The sequence below is a fragment of the Panulirus ornatus genome, chromosome 13 (genome assembly GCF_036320965.1).
Source record: "Panulirus ornatus isolate Po-2019 chromosome 13, ASM3632096v1, whole genome shotgun sequence".
Lineage (NCBI taxonomy): Eukaryota > Metazoa > Arthropoda > Malacostraca > Decapoda > Palinuridae > Panulirus > Panulirus ornatus.
Genome location: NC_092236.1, coordinates 53,335,807 through 53,353,726, shown reverse-complemented (window position 1 = coordinate 53,353,726; position 17,920 = coordinate 53,335,807). Strand labels below are relative to the sequence as shown.

The 17,920-nt window shown below is 38.1% G+C and overlaps 1 protein-coding gene across 7 annotated transcripts in view; it reads right to left on the bottom strand.

Moving 5' to 3' along the window:
- Nucleotides 1-9,998, bottom strand: part of LOC139752900 (uncharacterized) — a 172,176-nt gene extending 162,178 nt beyond the window's left edge. For 4 of the 7 annotated variants that reach the window (XM_071668937.1, XM_071668941.1, XM_071668942.1 and 1 more), the window contains exons 1-4: nucleotides 9,661-9,808; nucleotides 4,840-4,963; nucleotides 4,355-4,438; nucleotides 1,420-1,517 (exon numbers count right to left, since the gene is read on the bottom strand). In XM_071668937.1, the coding sequence (XP_071525038.1) occupies nucleotides 1,420-1,517; nucleotides 4,355-4,438; nucleotides 4,840-4,962 (305 nt within the window). In that variant the 5' untranslated portion in view covers nucleotide 4,963; nucleotides 9,661-9,808. Of the gene's footprint in view, nucleotides 1-1,419; nucleotides 1,518-4,354; nucleotides 4,439-4,839; nucleotides 4,964-9,341; nucleotides 9,487-9,660; nucleotides 9,811-9,977 lie in introns of those variants that run through there. The other 3 variants (XM_071668939.1, XM_071668944.1, XM_071668938.1) reach the window with 3 other exon arrangements.
- Nucleotides 9,999-17,920: the final 7,922 nt, after the last annotated feature.

The window sequence follows — 17,920 nt, the reverse complement described above, 5'->3', positions numbered from 1 at the left end:
TACATGAATCTAATCACATTCCTTGTCTACTTTTGATGTCATCACCTTGTTATTTTTCTGTTTTGCCAATGCTCATTGTAAATATTTTCTTTTTGCATCACTCCATCTTTTGAACTCTTATAAGCTACATATTTAGAAGTAATCTTTACTTTTCTCTTGAATGAATCTTCTATCCTCCTACCATTGTTTTTACTTGACCTCTATCTGTAATCCAACGCTGCATCTACGGCAAACAAAACAAGTCAAATTCCAAATTCTGAAATGATCTCTAATGCTCTTCCCAAGTTACATTTCTTATGCTCATTTGTTCCAGCAAAACTGCAAATCACAGTAAAACACAGCGCTATCAAGTCCAATGAAACATCAGTGCCAGTTATGATCATCATATCCTGTCTTTACCACTGCTGAATCTGTCAACAGTTGACAATAAATAAGGCTCTCAATATACAGAAAAAAACTCTGATTTTGGAATTTTCCAAATTTTGGAATGAAGAAGCACAAATGATATGCAGTGTATTTACAATATATGTTAACACAAAAGTCTACTTCAACAAAGATAATGTATGCAGTACATAAATACTGTATAGTAAAATGGAAAGCTTATAAGACTGGTGAGAATGTCACTCGTCAACAATCCATATTTCTGAATTTCAGGAAATATTCAGAGTTTTGGAATAAAGTTCTAAGGCCTTAATTTAATCTGAATTTTAGAGATTTCTGAGATTTTCAGATAATATTGTAAAAGATAAAGTTTACCAAAGTGATCTAACACAAGTGAAACAAACAATGGCATATGTGTAATTGTTTTTTCTAAATCTTCCCTTACAGCTGACATCAAAGGGACAAAATGATCTTTATTTAACAGATTTATGTATGTTATCTTTTCTAAATTTCCCCTCAAACCTGGTATCAAAGGGACATCAAAGGGACAAAATGATCCTTTGTTGACAGATTCTGTTGAGAACACTCAGAACCTAGAGAAAGACAGAGTACTTACTTATGAACATTTGGATAAGATGTTGCCAAAAGGCAGGTCTAGCACATAATGCAGGAAAATATGGTCACACGGAATGAATCATGAGTTATGTGTTGTCAAGTATTGTAGAAAATGAGGAGACTGTAATTTTGTGGACTGAAAATCAGTCACCCACAAGTCAGTGAAGCAGAAAGAAAAAACAGTTATCTGATAGCCAGTGAACTGCTGATTCACTGAGCAACTGTCCCTAACCCTTCCGATACCCAGGTGGGTAGAAATGGAAATACATCTTTGCAGTCGGTGGCTTTCTACCACCTACTTCCTACTGGAGAGAAGGACTGAGAGTGGGAGTGGAAAATGAGAGAGAGAGAGAGAGAGAGAGAGAGAGAGAGAGAGAGAGAGAGAGAGAGAGAGAGAGAGAGAGAGAATAATGTCAAACTCACTTAAAAAGACGTGAGATAGCCATAATCTCAGTGTGTCCTCCCCATTCTCTAACATCCTGCATTTTGAAGACATAGTGGTCTAAGGGTACCTCCAGGAACTGAAATATAAGGAAATCATTAAAATGGTAACATTTCCTTTCTTGCAACTTGATAAAATCAATAGTCTCTTAGACAATCTAAATATGTGAGATGTCACGAATCACAAGAAAAATCTTAGCATGTGGAAAGAAGAATACAATTAGAGATATAATAAGCTAAATAATATCAAATGCTCTTCATCCTTGACCTTCGGTGATAATATTAAATCATAATCATCATATTACACACAAACATAAAGCAATCCTTAATATCAGCATTCACTATGGCAAAAACTACGTAGAAAAGCTACTGTCGACCAACTGTGAATTCTATATTTTTGTATTGCACTGCCACCGATAAACAAAATCTTCATTACAGAAAGCTCCTGAATCATTCAGTTCCATAAACTGGAAAGATACATAATGTCTAATGACATCAATTAACCCTTAACTGAGTGAGAAGCAAAAATTTACATACCATTAATTGTGTGTGAATAAATAAATGCATAAGGACACAAATACCTATCATCACTGCACCATTCCCCACTTAATAGGGTAGATCTAGTGGTTCTTTGATGAGAATGTACTCTGTTTCATCTACATGTAATACAGCCTTACCAAAGTTGGAACATCTTAGCATGCACATATCTACAATGCAAGGGGAAGACTGGTAATTTGCTGTTAAAAGCTGTGATGGGCTGATGATGGTCTGCAATCAACATCTGCTGACAACTCCTAACCAGCAAGAGACCTCAACCAGAAGCAAGATGAGCTGTCCTTGATTTCTGCACTGAACCATAGTTGTGCCCACATATCTTACACATCTACACACATTTTTACTATTGAAAGATGATGGCCCAGTCATATTCTCTTAACTACTAATGCACCCCAGTGACAGTGACCCTAACCCTGAACAACCAGTTTACATCTGCTCACAATGCCAAATGCCCATCACCAAAAAGTAGTGCTCCATCATGTGTCCCAAATGCATTCAGTGGTACTGCCTCCACTGCACATCATCCACAGAAGACTACTCTGAGTACTGGACATGCAGCAAACACTCAGACAGCTCTCCCAAAACCTGCACAAGCCCCTCATCTCCAGCATAGACACCCAACAAGCAATAGCTCAAAATATACAGTCTTACTCTTCACTAACAAACCTTACCCCACCAACAACATCCCAAAATCCTGCAACACTACACTAATGGCATCAAAATCCTACACACATAAACCCAACCAACTCCAAAAATAGAACTTAGCCATCATCCAAGAAACCAGACTCAGATCCAAACCCACCTTTTTAACTTTCTAAAACTACAAAGACAAAACAAAACAGACAACAAGGACAAGGAGGAGGACTCACAACATTTGTCCACCTAAACATACCATTCTCTAATATCAATGATGCTACAAGACAGCTGAAAGAGAAGGACAACATCCTAGAAATATAAACCATAAATAAAACTTCAAGGTACTAACTACATTATAATCTACATATCTCCCCTTCAGATATAATCCTCAAATGCAAAACCTGACCATCTTATCCAACACCTATCTCTATGGATACATCAATGCCCACCATACTGCATGGTTCAAAACCCACACTCATGATCCCAAGGCTACTTACTCATCAGCCAACCGCAACATTTTTCAATATCCTCAAAATACACATGCATCCAACCAAACTTCTAACCCACCATCTCCAGAAGCTGACCTCACCATACATCACCTTCTGCTCAAGAGCAAAACATACATGGACCACCTGCAGTATGCTAATGAACTGTCCTCTGACATATTGGGAATACTTAACCTAGCCAATCCAACCAATATGACCACTAAAGAGACTTGCGTAAATTAAAGGAAAGCAGACTGGGTCTTCACACGATATATGGAAACCAAGCTCCAAAACTTCAGTACTGGTGACTTCCCATCCCTAAATCATTTAGCGTCATACTTCTTCAACATCTCCAACCAAACCAGCATAAAGGACCTATCACAAGGACCTAGAAACAAAAGACCCAACTTTTTCCCACAAGCTAAACACCTCTCAAAGAAACCAGCTTAAACAAAACTACTCAACTTCAATAGAAATCTGAAAAGAAACCTGAGAAGAAATCCAAACTCTAAGCAAAACCTCACCAACCTAATCATTGGAAAGCAAACTGACAAGTGGCACACCTTTCTCGACATAGTGAACCACAAAACACACAGCAAGCAACTCTGGCATACACTAGAGATCCGCACTTACTGCACCAATCCAGCCATCACTCATAAAACACTTCTGACTCATTCCAGTGACAACTTCCAAAGCACACACAAACATACCCATATGACATAAAAAATCAGCCACAAACCAGTGGTGATGTTTGATCTACTAGAACAGATAAGTGTATGGTACACAAAATTCATCAGATATATAAAATCATTCAGGAATATTAAGATGGCATAGCTATGTTGAATGAATGAAAGACATGAAAATGCCGAGGATAGTATGGTTAACAGGACAAGAGGTACACTGTGAAAGAGAGGGAAAGTATGAAAGAATTTTAGAGGCATAAATTTGTAATCAAATTTACTGAAAATGAATTTCTGAGAGATGAAAGGGGTAAGAAGGAAATGTCTTAACAGGAAAATCAACTTACAGTCCTTGGAATAATCACGAAGACCTGCAGTAGTTTGGAGTAATTTACACCCTCTCACATAGCTATGTTAAGAATAAGTGTAAATTAGCCAAGGGGCAAAGAAGAATATCAAAGATAACAGATGGGACACAGAATTTAAATAGCATTACTCTGTAATGATGTCTAAAATGCAAGCAAGAATAACCTACATGTTAACTTTTTTTAAAAAACTTACTGGTTGGAAGTCATCCTTGTACAACATCAAATACTCCAAGCAAAGGGACCGCACACGAACATGCTCACTCTGAGACATGAAGACCTAAAAACAGGAGTATCATCTTAAATATGGTCAATTCTACAAACACTCGTTGCATCTACAGATCTACATTTAAATTTTGTACACAATTGATATACATCATTTTGGTACTAAACCTATGCCCTCTAATATGTTGCTGAATTCTCTCTAAACCAAGGATTTCACAAAGTTAATCTCTAATTACATATTCAATAAAACTGACTCTATACATGCATTTTCTTCAGAAAGCTTAAAATTGGTGAAACATTATGAAATGTAATTAAATGCAATTAAAACCATGTAAGAACACTCAAGAGTAAAAACTGATGGAAAAGGGAGAGAAATATGCAATTTCATAATTAAACATGCCACTGTATGTACAATGTATATACACCATGTACTAAAATAAAAGTAAAGGAACTTACTTGTTCAGCAACAGCACGAAAAAGACATGACCCATCCCGTGCAACTTGCTTACGATATAAACCATGAGACTCCAGCCACTCATCAAACGGGTCAAATGCACGACTGTTTAAACGACGACGCATTCTGAAAATACATTTTACAATTGCATTACATCAAGCAGTCAAACTTCAGTTAACTTTAGCAACAGCGCCAGACCCTACATGATGTAAAGCATCCAGTGACAGATGTATGGTGGATCATACAATGAAATATAAAGGAATTCAAAGGGCAACAGACCACTCAGTCCTTTCAAGTCTGTCTGTGATAGTGGAAGATGTTAGAAACTCACAAACTGGTGCAGTAAGAATACAAAGGAATACATGACTCAAAGAGAAAAACCTGCAAACTTTTCATAAAACTAAAGAGGCACAAATAATGTTAGTCATAGACTTTACGCTAAAAATTGATCAAGTTCATTCTTAAAACATTTCTGTGGTAATGCTTTCAACCACTGTTACTAACAAAATCATTCCAAATGTTAACAATCCTCTTGAAGAAAAAGTACTTTACCTCTTTCAAGGAAAACCTTTTGCCAACAGGTCTGTATACATTACTACAAGTGACGAATAAAGCCTTATGTAGCAGCTTAGATTGAAATCATTTATAACACATGATAATTCTGAATACCTGTATTAGGCTACCTTTTAACCTTCCCTTTTCTACATAAACTTAAGTCATTTAATCAGCTCTTATATGATTTTCTTCTCAGTGAAGGAATCATCTAGGTAGTTTAACACTGTACTCTAAATACTGTCTTTTTTCAAGATAGGCAACCAAAACTAAACACAATATACAATATGGAGATGCATCAATGACTTAAATATTGAGGTTGATTCCCCTAGCCTTAAATCTGAAACCCCTACCTATGAATCCAAGAATTCTATTCATCTATTATACAACTTCTGTGCACTACTTACTTCGATCTAAGTCATAAGAGAGCATCACATCCAATACTCTTTCCTTATTTACATTTTGTAGCTCAACAGAATTCATACTGTAGCGTTCCTTCTCGTTTTGACTACCAACATAAAACTTTGCACTTATCAATGAAAAAAACAAAAAGAATTTGCCACCAATGAGTACAAGAGATCAGCTTATCTATCAGTATATAAAGACATTCAATCTCAGTTAACAGCTTTATTCAACAGTTTAATATCTTCTGCAAGTTTTGATATCTTACAACGCAGCTCATAAATACTGAAAGAAAGAGAACCAGCCCCAAGACTTATCATATCATGTAAGCCATTCTTCTACAAACAAGTTTTGTGAATCACAACCAGCTGAGACCAAGGCAGTCCAGCAGCCTAAACCCAAATTGGGGTGAGATCATGAAATACTGGACTCAAGCATTTATCCCTTTACTTAACAAATTAGTACCTTCTATCAGCTTTATTGTGGAAGTGGAAAATAATTGTATGTTACCATTTTTTGATTGCATGATTCTTAGGGACAGAAACATGTTTAAGTTTAGCATATACAGAAAACCAACCAATGTTTGTTTATACATTCATTATCACTCATCTCAACATGAGTTAATTCATACAAGCACTTTAATATGATTCAATGATTTAAAAAAATAAAGAGTATATAAAGTACAGCAGGGTATTCAGAACTGAAATAAAAGTTTCAGTTTGGCTGCAATAAGAACTCAGGGGGGAAAAAAATGGAGGTGGGGCTCCCGTTGGCTGTAATCATCTGGAACCAAGTGCTGGTGCACCCTTACTTGCTGGTTTCATGTGGATATCTGGGACAGAAAGATCCTACCCAATGGCATTAGAGAAGACCTACAACGGTTTTGGGTCTTCGTAAAGACACTATGCCACAGAATCAAGAACATAAGCAAAACAATGAGAAAATGAAGGACTGGTGGAGCAACTGGGATGAGAGAGAACCCAGTAACAGAACAGATGGATCATGTTAGATCTAGAGTAGGTTATGCTAATGTCTCAGTTTGTAGGACAGTACATAACAGAATGACACTGCTGGTCCCCATAACCATGGACAAGGACTTTCACCTCAGAAAATTAGAGGGGCAGAATTCAGTAAGCTTTGTATAAACACTGTATCAATGGGCAATCCTTTCCTAGGATTCTCATAAGAACTCATAACCCCCAATACTTACAATTGTGTTGAACTGTTGATGGATGTAGGAAACACCCTTCAATCAATAGAGGCTGTTGGAAAGGAGCAGTGCACAGCTTTTGTGAAAAACATTCTTGTGGAAAGGAGTGTCAATCCAAAAGTAAATTAAAAGGAATAGCCTCCTCATTACCAAACATCATCATGGTAAAACTAAATCCATGGCAAAGCAACAGTATAGAAAACACAAATTAACTAAAGTCTGATCAGAAAGCCGTTCTCCATTCAGGTTAATGATGGCCATCATATTCAGGTGAATGACAGCCATTTTAACAAGTTCTCTTACGATAATCATCCCTGGGCTTCAACCTTGTACCAGAATGGTAAACTTCAATTGCAAAACTATAATTCACAGTTACTGGACGTCTTGAACCCCAGCATGCTACCAGAAACGTCTTACATTGTTAAACTGTCTGATGCAAGCTGTAGAGCACATTCTTCAACATCTGGCAAAGATAGTGCTAAGGGGTTTATACACTGGACCAAATCACCAGCTTTAGAACTGTAACCAGATGAATACTGTTTCAGACAAATACAGAAAAGTAAGGCTGATAGAGGATACTTGTGGACAGACGCTACTTGTGAGAGGTGAAGCAAGGAACAGATGAAGTCATCTACAAACTTTGCCACCCTTATGATCCTAAAGACACGGATGAGTTATTTACTTTGCTGACACTAACAGCTGCCCATAATCATTCAGCGGACAAAGGAGCATACATCATCTCTGGATGATCAGTAGCCTAAAGGTAGCAGTGACCCAATGCCAGCAGCTGATCATGAGGAAACTGATCCAGAATGTCTTGATATCATAAAGGCTTTGCAAAAGCATAATGGAAGCTAGCACTCTAATGCTGCAGAAGACTATTTTTTTATGATAATCATAATCAAAGCCAGTTTTAATGTAAGTATAACAAAAAAAAAATAATAATGGTATACTACTTTGTAATGCTTTACACGTTCATTTGCAAGGAATTTTTCCTCAAAACTTTTGGAGTCAACATATTCTATGGAGATAATTAAATACAATGATGGATTTCCAGTCTGCGCATAATATCCTAGAATTTGGAAGCCATCTCAAAATAATATGCCATATCCAAAAGTTTCACTCAAAACTTCCAGTAAATAATCATCAATCTTACTTAACCTAACCTGGAGGTTCTACTGCAAGACCCTCATTACCAACAGTAGCATGAGGACTCACAACTCAATTTTCCCCATTCTTATGAACACACGTATCACTAAGTATAACAAAAATTATCATTATTGTATTGATAAAATACTCTATTTCAACTGATACCACTTACATAACTTATCTCATTATGGCTGATTAATATAAATGTATTTCGTTATAAACATTTCTGTCTTCATTGATCATACAACTGAAATATATATCTAAATATCAATAGAATTGGAAGAACTTAAATTCTTTGAAAACCTGTGGCTTTGGGGAAAAAAATCTTGCTCCAAGAGTAACACCAAAATTGAACAAATAACAGATCGTAGCAACTTCAGGCTACTGAAACAGATATGAAAATGTGAAGAACAGGATGATTCCCAAATGGTCAATTAACTGGTACATTTTGAGAGATTTTAAGAAAAATCAATAAATACCCAAATAAGAAAAGGAAAAGATATGACACCTATATGAAGCATATCCACCCTATTAAGCAGGCTTAAAAGTAAGTATATAGTATTAAGCGTTACTCTATGCTAAATGCATTACAGAAACAATTCTTTAACTTTCCCTTTTCTTTCACAAAACACAAGGATTAAATCTTCTTGTCTGTAATCATAATGAAGAAAAGAATCACATATACTTCAATATAAATCAATGGATAATAAATCAAGAGGATCTAAACTTGGCTTAAGTTATTAATTGACCTGGTGTAAGTACCTAAAATGGTGTAGTAAACCTAATAAGATAATGCTTGGAAAGGATGTCTTATGAAAAAGCCACCACTGCTCGATTCCATTAAAAAACACATCAGGGATAAGGGCAAGCCATCATTATTACATTCAGTCATACAACACATCAAAGGCCATGCAAAGTTAATCTTGTAAAATCTTTTCATCATTCTTCGATAAATACGTCTATCTATCTGTGGCTTTAACAATCAGTTTGTGTTAACCTATACTACTGTCCATGATCTGAAAACTCAATTGATTGTTAGCGTAATCAAATGTCTCGGTCTCGCTCACGAGGACAAGGAGGACACTGCCAGCTGCTGCACCCTTGGTTCCAAGGTGGGTCCAAGGGAAATCTCGTCACCTCTCTTCCCCTTGCAATTTTCGCCTAATTATGGAAAATACACTCCCATCTCACCTGCTAGGTTTGAAGAAGACGTCCTCTACTTCATCACGAATTAGTATGAGGGTAAGGTATAGCTGTAGTCAACGCTAAAGAGGAAAAAGAAAAATATCATAACAAACTTGTGGCTATCATGACAACGTTCTCCCATACAGCCCAGCCTCGTCGCTCTGCTGCCCGTGACACTTCTCTTCCACTTATTTGACTTTAAAGGAGACGACGCTCCCTGACTCCCACCTGTGTGGGTGCTTTACGACCTAGGTGACAAAATACCCCCATCAAGAAGTTGGTAACACCTTAAAATTGAGTCAATTCAAGTGAAACATGTACTTACCTCCCTCATGTGGCGTTGCTTATTTCGTGACGTCACGACACCTGATTGTGCTAAACTCTTTACATCTTATCTGTAATCAAGTGTCATCCTATTACACCATAAACATGCTCCCCACCCTAATGAAAATTACCAATTTGCCACTGAGATTTAATACAAGGTACCAGGAGGATCACATCAAGCAACGACTTATAAGTAATAATTCCACAGGGTTTGGGAAACACAAGTCAAGACAAATCAGAAGCACACGAGATCAGCCACTAAATTCAATTAGTTTAATAGAAATCTAAAGAATCCATTTTAGACAATGGAACAATTACCTTTCACGTGTATGTCTTTAATTTCCTAGCTTATGCAGTCTTAGTGTGCTTTATGAGGGAAACCATTCAGCCAATTGTGTCCCCGGAATATTAGAGTTTTAAGCGACTGCATGGACAGCGGTGTGGTAATACTGCTATGGCGTTATCATTTCTCATCGCTCCCATGGCGTTATCAAATGATAATGATAACTATCATAGTCTTGAGATTATGCATACTGTCATGGATCATTAGACTCATCTGGAGGAAAGGGACATGGTGATAAATATTGATGAATCTTTAATTTACAAAAAAAAAAAAAATGAACACCGTCAATGATGATGACATACATTCATCAGAAACAGTGCATGAAAATAAAAGTTTTATTATATATACATAATCACTGACATACCTCGCCTAGTTTTTTTTCCTTTCCTTATTTGCAACATAAGCTAAATCATGCTTTGAACACAGAACAACATTTCTTTTGTTTTAAATGTATTTGTCTATAACCAGCCCATATTCAGATCAATGATGAAATTTGGATTAAACTTTTCTTTTTAATTTCTTCTGGTGCGCAGTGCTGAAAGAGTAATTCGTTTCATTTACTTTATTCTAAATAGAATAAAGTAAATGAAAGGATGTAAGTAAATTAAGGATGTAAGTAATTTCTCAAAAATGTTTCTTTCACACAAAAGATTAACACGAAATGCACATTTTCATATAATTAATCTTAAGCCATGTTCCAGAACGAGAAATTCTTTTAATTATTCTTTCATTTGCCCCGTAGTTGCACGCCATCTTTGCAAAAAAATAATTCAGTGTGAAGTAAATGATTAAGTGTAAATGAAACAATGTTTCCTACGGTTTTCACTAGTGCTATTATTACATTTTAAAACCCTCCCTTACGTATATATATATACACACACACACACACACACACGTCAGTAACTGCGCTTAGCAATCGTTACGTTACGACGAGTCACGTGGCTTTGATCTAGAACATACATTTTTCAGATATGCTTTACGTCAAGTTGGTTTACTCTGTATTTTCTAAACTTACTCTGAGCTGTCGTAAAACAAATCGTCACACTTTCATTTTTCTGTCAATTAGTTGTACAATGAATTTACTTTTGTTTATGATGATGACCATATCTGGTGTGACAGTATGGCAGATCGCGTGACGTTCACCTAAATGATAAATATTGGCAATATAACTGAATATCTAATCAACTGGAAAACCAGATGAATATCTGTTTGCTACCGGTCTAGGTTAATTTAAAATAAGAGTAAACAATTCTAACAAATCATAATCGATCCTCCTTGATATTAGGGTTTCCAGATAAAAAAAAAAAATAATATAGATAATGTATTTCCTACTGCACTTCGCCAACTAGGAATAGTCAAATAACTAGAAAATAATAAATCCGTACGAAATGGTATTGTCAATACTTCAGAGAATTCATTTTCAGAACGATTCCGTAGAGCTCATACCCGATTAGCAAAACCATTTATTGATAATTCTTAAATGGGGGAAATGCAACCTTAAATTGTGGTAATCAATAGTTTCATATCGTATTCCGATGCACATGAAGCACTTTACCAAATTCATAAACATATATATAAATGTTAAATGTAACGTTTGAGACAAAAAAAAATACATAGGTTCCAATTTGATTATTTTCATACGCCAGCCTTTACCACATGTTTTGCGTCTGTCACTTACTGAATCGTTGGCTAACCTTCTTATCTAATCTTCAGCTGCCGGTAGAGGTGAACAGTTACTTGAAAGTCCCAAAAATTACACGACCCAAGACCATAACATGAAATTAAGCCAAAAAAAACCTATTAGAAAAGATGTAAAAAAAAAAAAGTTGCCTTTATCAGTATAAGTAGCGAATGACTTGAAAATTTGAGAGATGACATTGTGAAAGCGGACAGCATAAAGAAGTGCAAAAATGTAGTATGGTATAAGAAAAAAAAAAATTCAAGAGTGGGGGGGATGAGTTTAGAACCACCTCCCAGTACAGTACAGATGAGTTTGAGGAATTAATACCACGGGGAGTCTAGCCGGGATTCGGATTAGATACAGGGGTTGTATTAATCTCGTTATACAATATACTGAGGAGCCATCATAAAACTAGGTCTGTACCAGGCATAAAGCAAAAATATTTACGGAACATTAGCCTATGATAGTCTTAATGCTCTGTTGGGGATCATAAGCAATTCGATTTCAGTGTATTGAACATTTTCTTTAGAAGGAGCAGATTAGCGTGTGTAGATTTACAAAGGTTTTTATGCATCCACGATGCAATTTATGATCCTAAAGTTACAGAAAGCAAGTCAAGTGCAAATGGGATAGATTAAAAAAGTGTCAAATCATTATATACTCGAATCGTCGATAACACAAGACCAATTGCACAATAAAATGGGGTTGTGATAGGAGTGCGAGGGTACGTTTGAGTTGTGCTGTCGTACTCAAATGGTCGTTACATCGTGAGTGCTCAAGGGTCGTACCGCCGTGTCTCATGTGTGTCTCTCCAGTGCTCTCACCGTTAAATAAAAAAAAAAAAATGGGAGTAAAGAAGTGTTGATTTATGAGTCCTGATTAAGATGAAGTTGTAATCAGGCAAGTTTGAAGAGTTTGAGAGTGAAAAAGTCTTTCTTTTCCCAAGTCCTCAAATGAGGCATTGCCAGGCTTACCATCAATAGTTACTAAAATAAAGCTTATATAAAGAATAGATTAAAATTCAAGAAAATAAAGAAATAGTACTGAAATAAAGATTATGGCATAAAGGTAAACACAATCACATGGCAGATAATATCTAAATCGACGGAACAAAATATCAACTGAAAGATAAGATTTTCTTCACAGGAAATCCGAGTTATGGTGATGATGCTTCTCCACACTTCCCTTCATTCCCTTTATAGTCCTGTCCCTGAAGAACTCACATCCTCGCTGACACGGAATCTCACACGGTTTTATGCATCAGAAAGTAATTCAGAAACGAACGCATTCGTGAGAATCAAGTTCGCGTTGATTATTTTCATCCAAAGTAGAAACTAAGTTATCAAATACTGGGAATCTCTCACGAGTTTCTGTCCTATGTAACTCACGAGATGTCTACATCTCAATCGATATTTGTAACCATGGTAAACAGATAGCTTAGCCCAGGTAAACAGATAGCCTAGCCCATGAAACAGATGGTTTGGCCCATGAAACACAGCTTAGCCCATGAAGAGATAGCCTAGCCCATGAAGATAGCTTAGCCCATGAAACAGATGGTCTAGCCCATGAAACATAGCCTAGCCCATGAACAGATAGCCTAGCCCATGAAACAGATAACCTAGCCCATGAAACAGATATCCTAGCTCATGAAACAGATGGTCTAGCCCATGAAACAGACAGCCTAGCCCATGAAACATAGGCTAGCCCATGTAAACAGATAGCCTAGCCCATGAACAGATAGCGTAGCCCATGACACAGATAGCCTAGCTCATGAACAGATAACCTAGCCAATGAAACAGAAAGCCTAGCTCATGAAACAGATAGCCTAGCCCATGAAACAGATAGCCTAACCCATGAAACATAACCTAACCCATGAACAGATAGCCTAGCCCATGAAACATAACGTAGCTCATGAAACAGATAACCTAGCCTATGAAACATAGCCTAGCCGCGTACAACACTTCTCATACGTGGCATCTCTTCCTCCACACAAGAAATACTGTATCTTGATATTCTTACCACGTATTTCGTACATCAACTTCAGGTCAGAATCAATTCAGTCTCGACTTAAATCTGTTCCTCAGCGTCGAAGATGTACTGATGACATTTGGACACTGCTTGTGTCTCCCGCACTGCAGTGAGAGCATGTATGGCTTTTACAAATCATCCTAAATACCTGAAAAAAAAGTGTTTAAGATTTTGGTTATAACGACGTTGATGACGTTGAAGGAAGCCAAAACGTAAAGGAATATATTTGAGGTTTAAAGACCATCACAAGCACAGCCACCATGATCAGGTTATCCTCCTATCACCTCCCACTTTCATAGAGAAATGGAAGTGGCTAAAACCCATACGCCGCCTTCCACTTCCAAAGAAAAATGGAAATGGATGAAACCCATACTGAGCGTAAGAAATGCGGTCAAAAGGACAACCAAACAAAAGTCAAGATGCATTCCATCTGCAGGACTCGGTGACTGGCTTATACGATGGTTAGAAAGACGCGTCCTAGTAAGACTGTACGAACCACCCTTTTTTTTTTCTTTTCTTTTCGCAACACTATCGATAGCTACGTATATATATATATATATATATATATATATATATATATATATATATATATATATATATATATATATATATATATATATATGGACAGTAGAGTAATATAAAAGTCAAGTTATGGAGTTTATGGAGTTAGGTTTAGGAGCCGACATATACAATGGACACTTCGTGAGCAATGTTGGCATGCACGACCCAGGAAGCAGAGGGATAAAATCTCTGCGGAAGATACCACATAGTGCGACCCATAGTGCCCCCCTGAGCAGGGCGCAACAGCATCATCCTTAGCGACTCACTTGATAAAGTAGCGCAGTCTTATCAAACGTGATGGCGGCGGATGTCCTTCAGGCCTGGAGTAGCTGGCCAAGCCGTAATCTACAACCAAACAACCTGCCCAAACGCTCTTTAAACCCGAGTACACACACACGAGAGACGAACCTACTGCATGGAGAGAGAGAGACTGGGGGTGAGGGTGGAGGAAAGGAGAACCATCAGACTGGACGGAGGTGGCGACTGGTCAGCTGGAGAGGTCAGAAACAAAGGAAATCAGTGCTGACCTCCCCACCACAAAGGGCGCACTTATGATGCACTGAGGAAAAAAAAAGAGGGCACAGAGAGAGAGAGAGAGAGAGAGAGAGAGAGAGAGAGAGAGAGAGAGAGAGAGAGAGAGAGAAAACTTACAGAAGAAAAGGAGAAGCGAAAATATAACAAACCGAAGAGAAAAAAACAAGGATGAGGATAGGAATCACACAGGAGACGAGGAACGAAAAACGATAAGTGAGATTCGGCACCATTCACAGCTTGATAACTCAACATCTTTCAGCAGATGTTGCCTTACAGACAGCAACAGCTGCAGCAGGTTTACCTTCACCGGCAGTCACAGAATTACTCTCACAACAGCAGCTTCTCCGCACGCCACAGACGGAGCAACAACAGAAGCCAAGTTAGCGCAAGGAGCAACAATCCCCCGGACAGGTTCAATATACTACCAGTACAGCAGCATCCAACGCCAGACTTTAAGAGGATGAAACGATCGCTCCCGTTGCATGCAACGTGGCGGCACTGTATTTAGTAGGATTCAGTATCCCCAAAGATAAGTACGGTCGGAAGTACACTCATGAAATCACCCACAGACACCCTCCAACAAAAGAAGTCGATGATAGATATGATGGAGTATCGTCGTAAAACAAAACCAGGTCAAGAGAAAAGTAAGGAGTTGGAAGAGATACGGGTGACTATGAGGCAGGAATAAAAAAAATATTCATTGAATACCTCTCGTAAACATCACCCGAGGAGGTCGTCCTGTTACAGGAAACTGTGGAGATTCTGAGCGGAATTTCTCCAGATACGTGGGTCAGACTGTCAACAGGATGGAACTCTTGAAGAAGACGAAGTTTCATGATCATCGGACCATGGTCAGAAGAATCCTAGACCGGGGGTGGTCAACCCATGACCATGCATTCTTGCTCAGGAGCAGAATCCTGTTGGTGGGCCATCTCTTGACCATCCAGCCACAGTCTGGAGCAGAATCCTAGATCTGGGTCCGCCTCGCGGTTCGGGATTTGGGACGGGTGTGACACACACACATTGGACAAACTTTTTAACAAAACTTTTCGCATTCTCTATTTGCTAAAACTAGATTATGCTTCGTAAGTTCGGTTGCGGTACATAAAGCTCTGAGAACTGATGAAAAAAGGTCCACATCCCAAGAGAAGGGGGACAAAGATGGTTGCAGAAGGAGACTGCAGGCCATACATAAATTCTTCCATTATAGAAGAGAGAAGAGTAAGAGGTGATTGACCATAATGTTTGAGGTTTTTGAACTGACATGAAAATTTTTCCAGAGATACCAAAATAGAAACAAGTTAGGCTATAATGTTTGAGTTTTTGAAATGACATGAATTTTTTCCAGAGATATCATATGAAAAATGAATAAATGAGGGAGCGGATCGCTCACAGAAGTTTTTTTTTTTTTTAAAAATCCTATTATTGAAAGAAAGTTCAAGAGATCGGTCGAAGTGAGTTTAGAACTCCCTCTCCTTGCAATACATATAAGCACTATGTTCAAACACACGCGCATACCTTTGGCTGGTGTGTGTGTGCGTATAAACAGAGAGGAATAAAGACGGTTCATATAAAGGTCATCATTAAACTGAGCAACACGAGTGTAAAACTCGCTCCCTGTCACTCACAAATAATCATATATATCATACATTTATCATACTTTGTCGCTGTCTTCCGCGTTAGCGAGGTAGCGCAAGGCAACAGACAAAAGAATGGCCCAACCCACTCACATACACATGTATATCCATACACGCACAATTTCTCTCTTCCTACTCGTACACATGCCTTACATCCTCGATAAAGACTTTTCACTGCTTCTAACAACTTGTCTCCCACACCATATACTCTTAATACCTTCCACAGAGCATCTCTATCAACTCTATCATATACCTTCTCCAGATCCATAAATGCTACATACAAATCCATTTGTTTTTCTAAGTATTTCTCACATACATTCTTCAGAGCAAACACCTGATCCACATATCCTCTACCACTTCTGCATCCACACTGCTCTTCCCCATTCTGATGCTCTGTACATGCCTTCACCCTCTCAATCAATACCCTCCCATATAATTTCCCAGGAATACTCAGCAAACTTATACCTCTGTAATCTGAACACTCACCTTTATCCCCTTTGCCTTTGTACAATGGCACTATGCATGCATTCCACCAATCTTCACGCGCCTATCAATTAACACGTAATTCAATAACGCTCTCTGGCCATCTCTCCTACTTACATACGTATAATCATGTATATCTCTCTTTTTAAACCAGGTATTCCCAATCACCAGTGCTTTTTCAGCACACAGATTTACAAGCTCTTCATCATCTCCATCACTGAACACCCCATGTACACCAATTATTCCCTCAACTGCCACGTTACTCACCTTTGCATTCAAATCACCCATCACTATAACCCGGTCGCGTCCATTAAAACTGCTAACACACTCACTCAGCTGCTCCCAAAACACTTGCCTCTTATGATCTTTCTTCTCATGCCCAGGTGCATAGGCCCCAATAATCACCCATCTCTCTCCAACCACTTTCAGTTTCACCCATATTAATCAAGAGTTTACTTTCTTACACTCTATCACATACTCCCACATCTGTTTCAGGAGTAGTTCTACTCCTTCCTTTGCTCTTGTCCTCTCACCAACCCTTACTTTACTCCCAAAACATTCCAAAACCACTCTTCCCCTTTACCCTTGAGCTTCGTTTCACTCAAAGCCAAAACATCCAGGTTCCTCTCCTCAAACATACTACCTATCTCTCCTTCTTCTCATCTTGGTTACATCCATACACATTTAGACACCCCAATCTGAGCCTTCGAGGAGGATGAGCACTCCCCGCGTGACTCCTTCTGTTTCTCCTTTTAGAAAGTTAAAATACAAGGAGGGGAGGGTTTCTATCCCTTCGCTCCCGTCCCCTTTAGTCACCTTCTACGACATGCGCTGAATGCCACAACTTCAACGGCCAACAAGTTCAGTCCTTTAACTAGCACTTTGCTTTCATTAATCAGACGATGGTGACCGAGTCGTTCCTAGTATAGATATATTCTGGAAGTGCCCAATGCAATGTAGCGTGTCAAATAAAAGTTGACACGCTACATCTTTT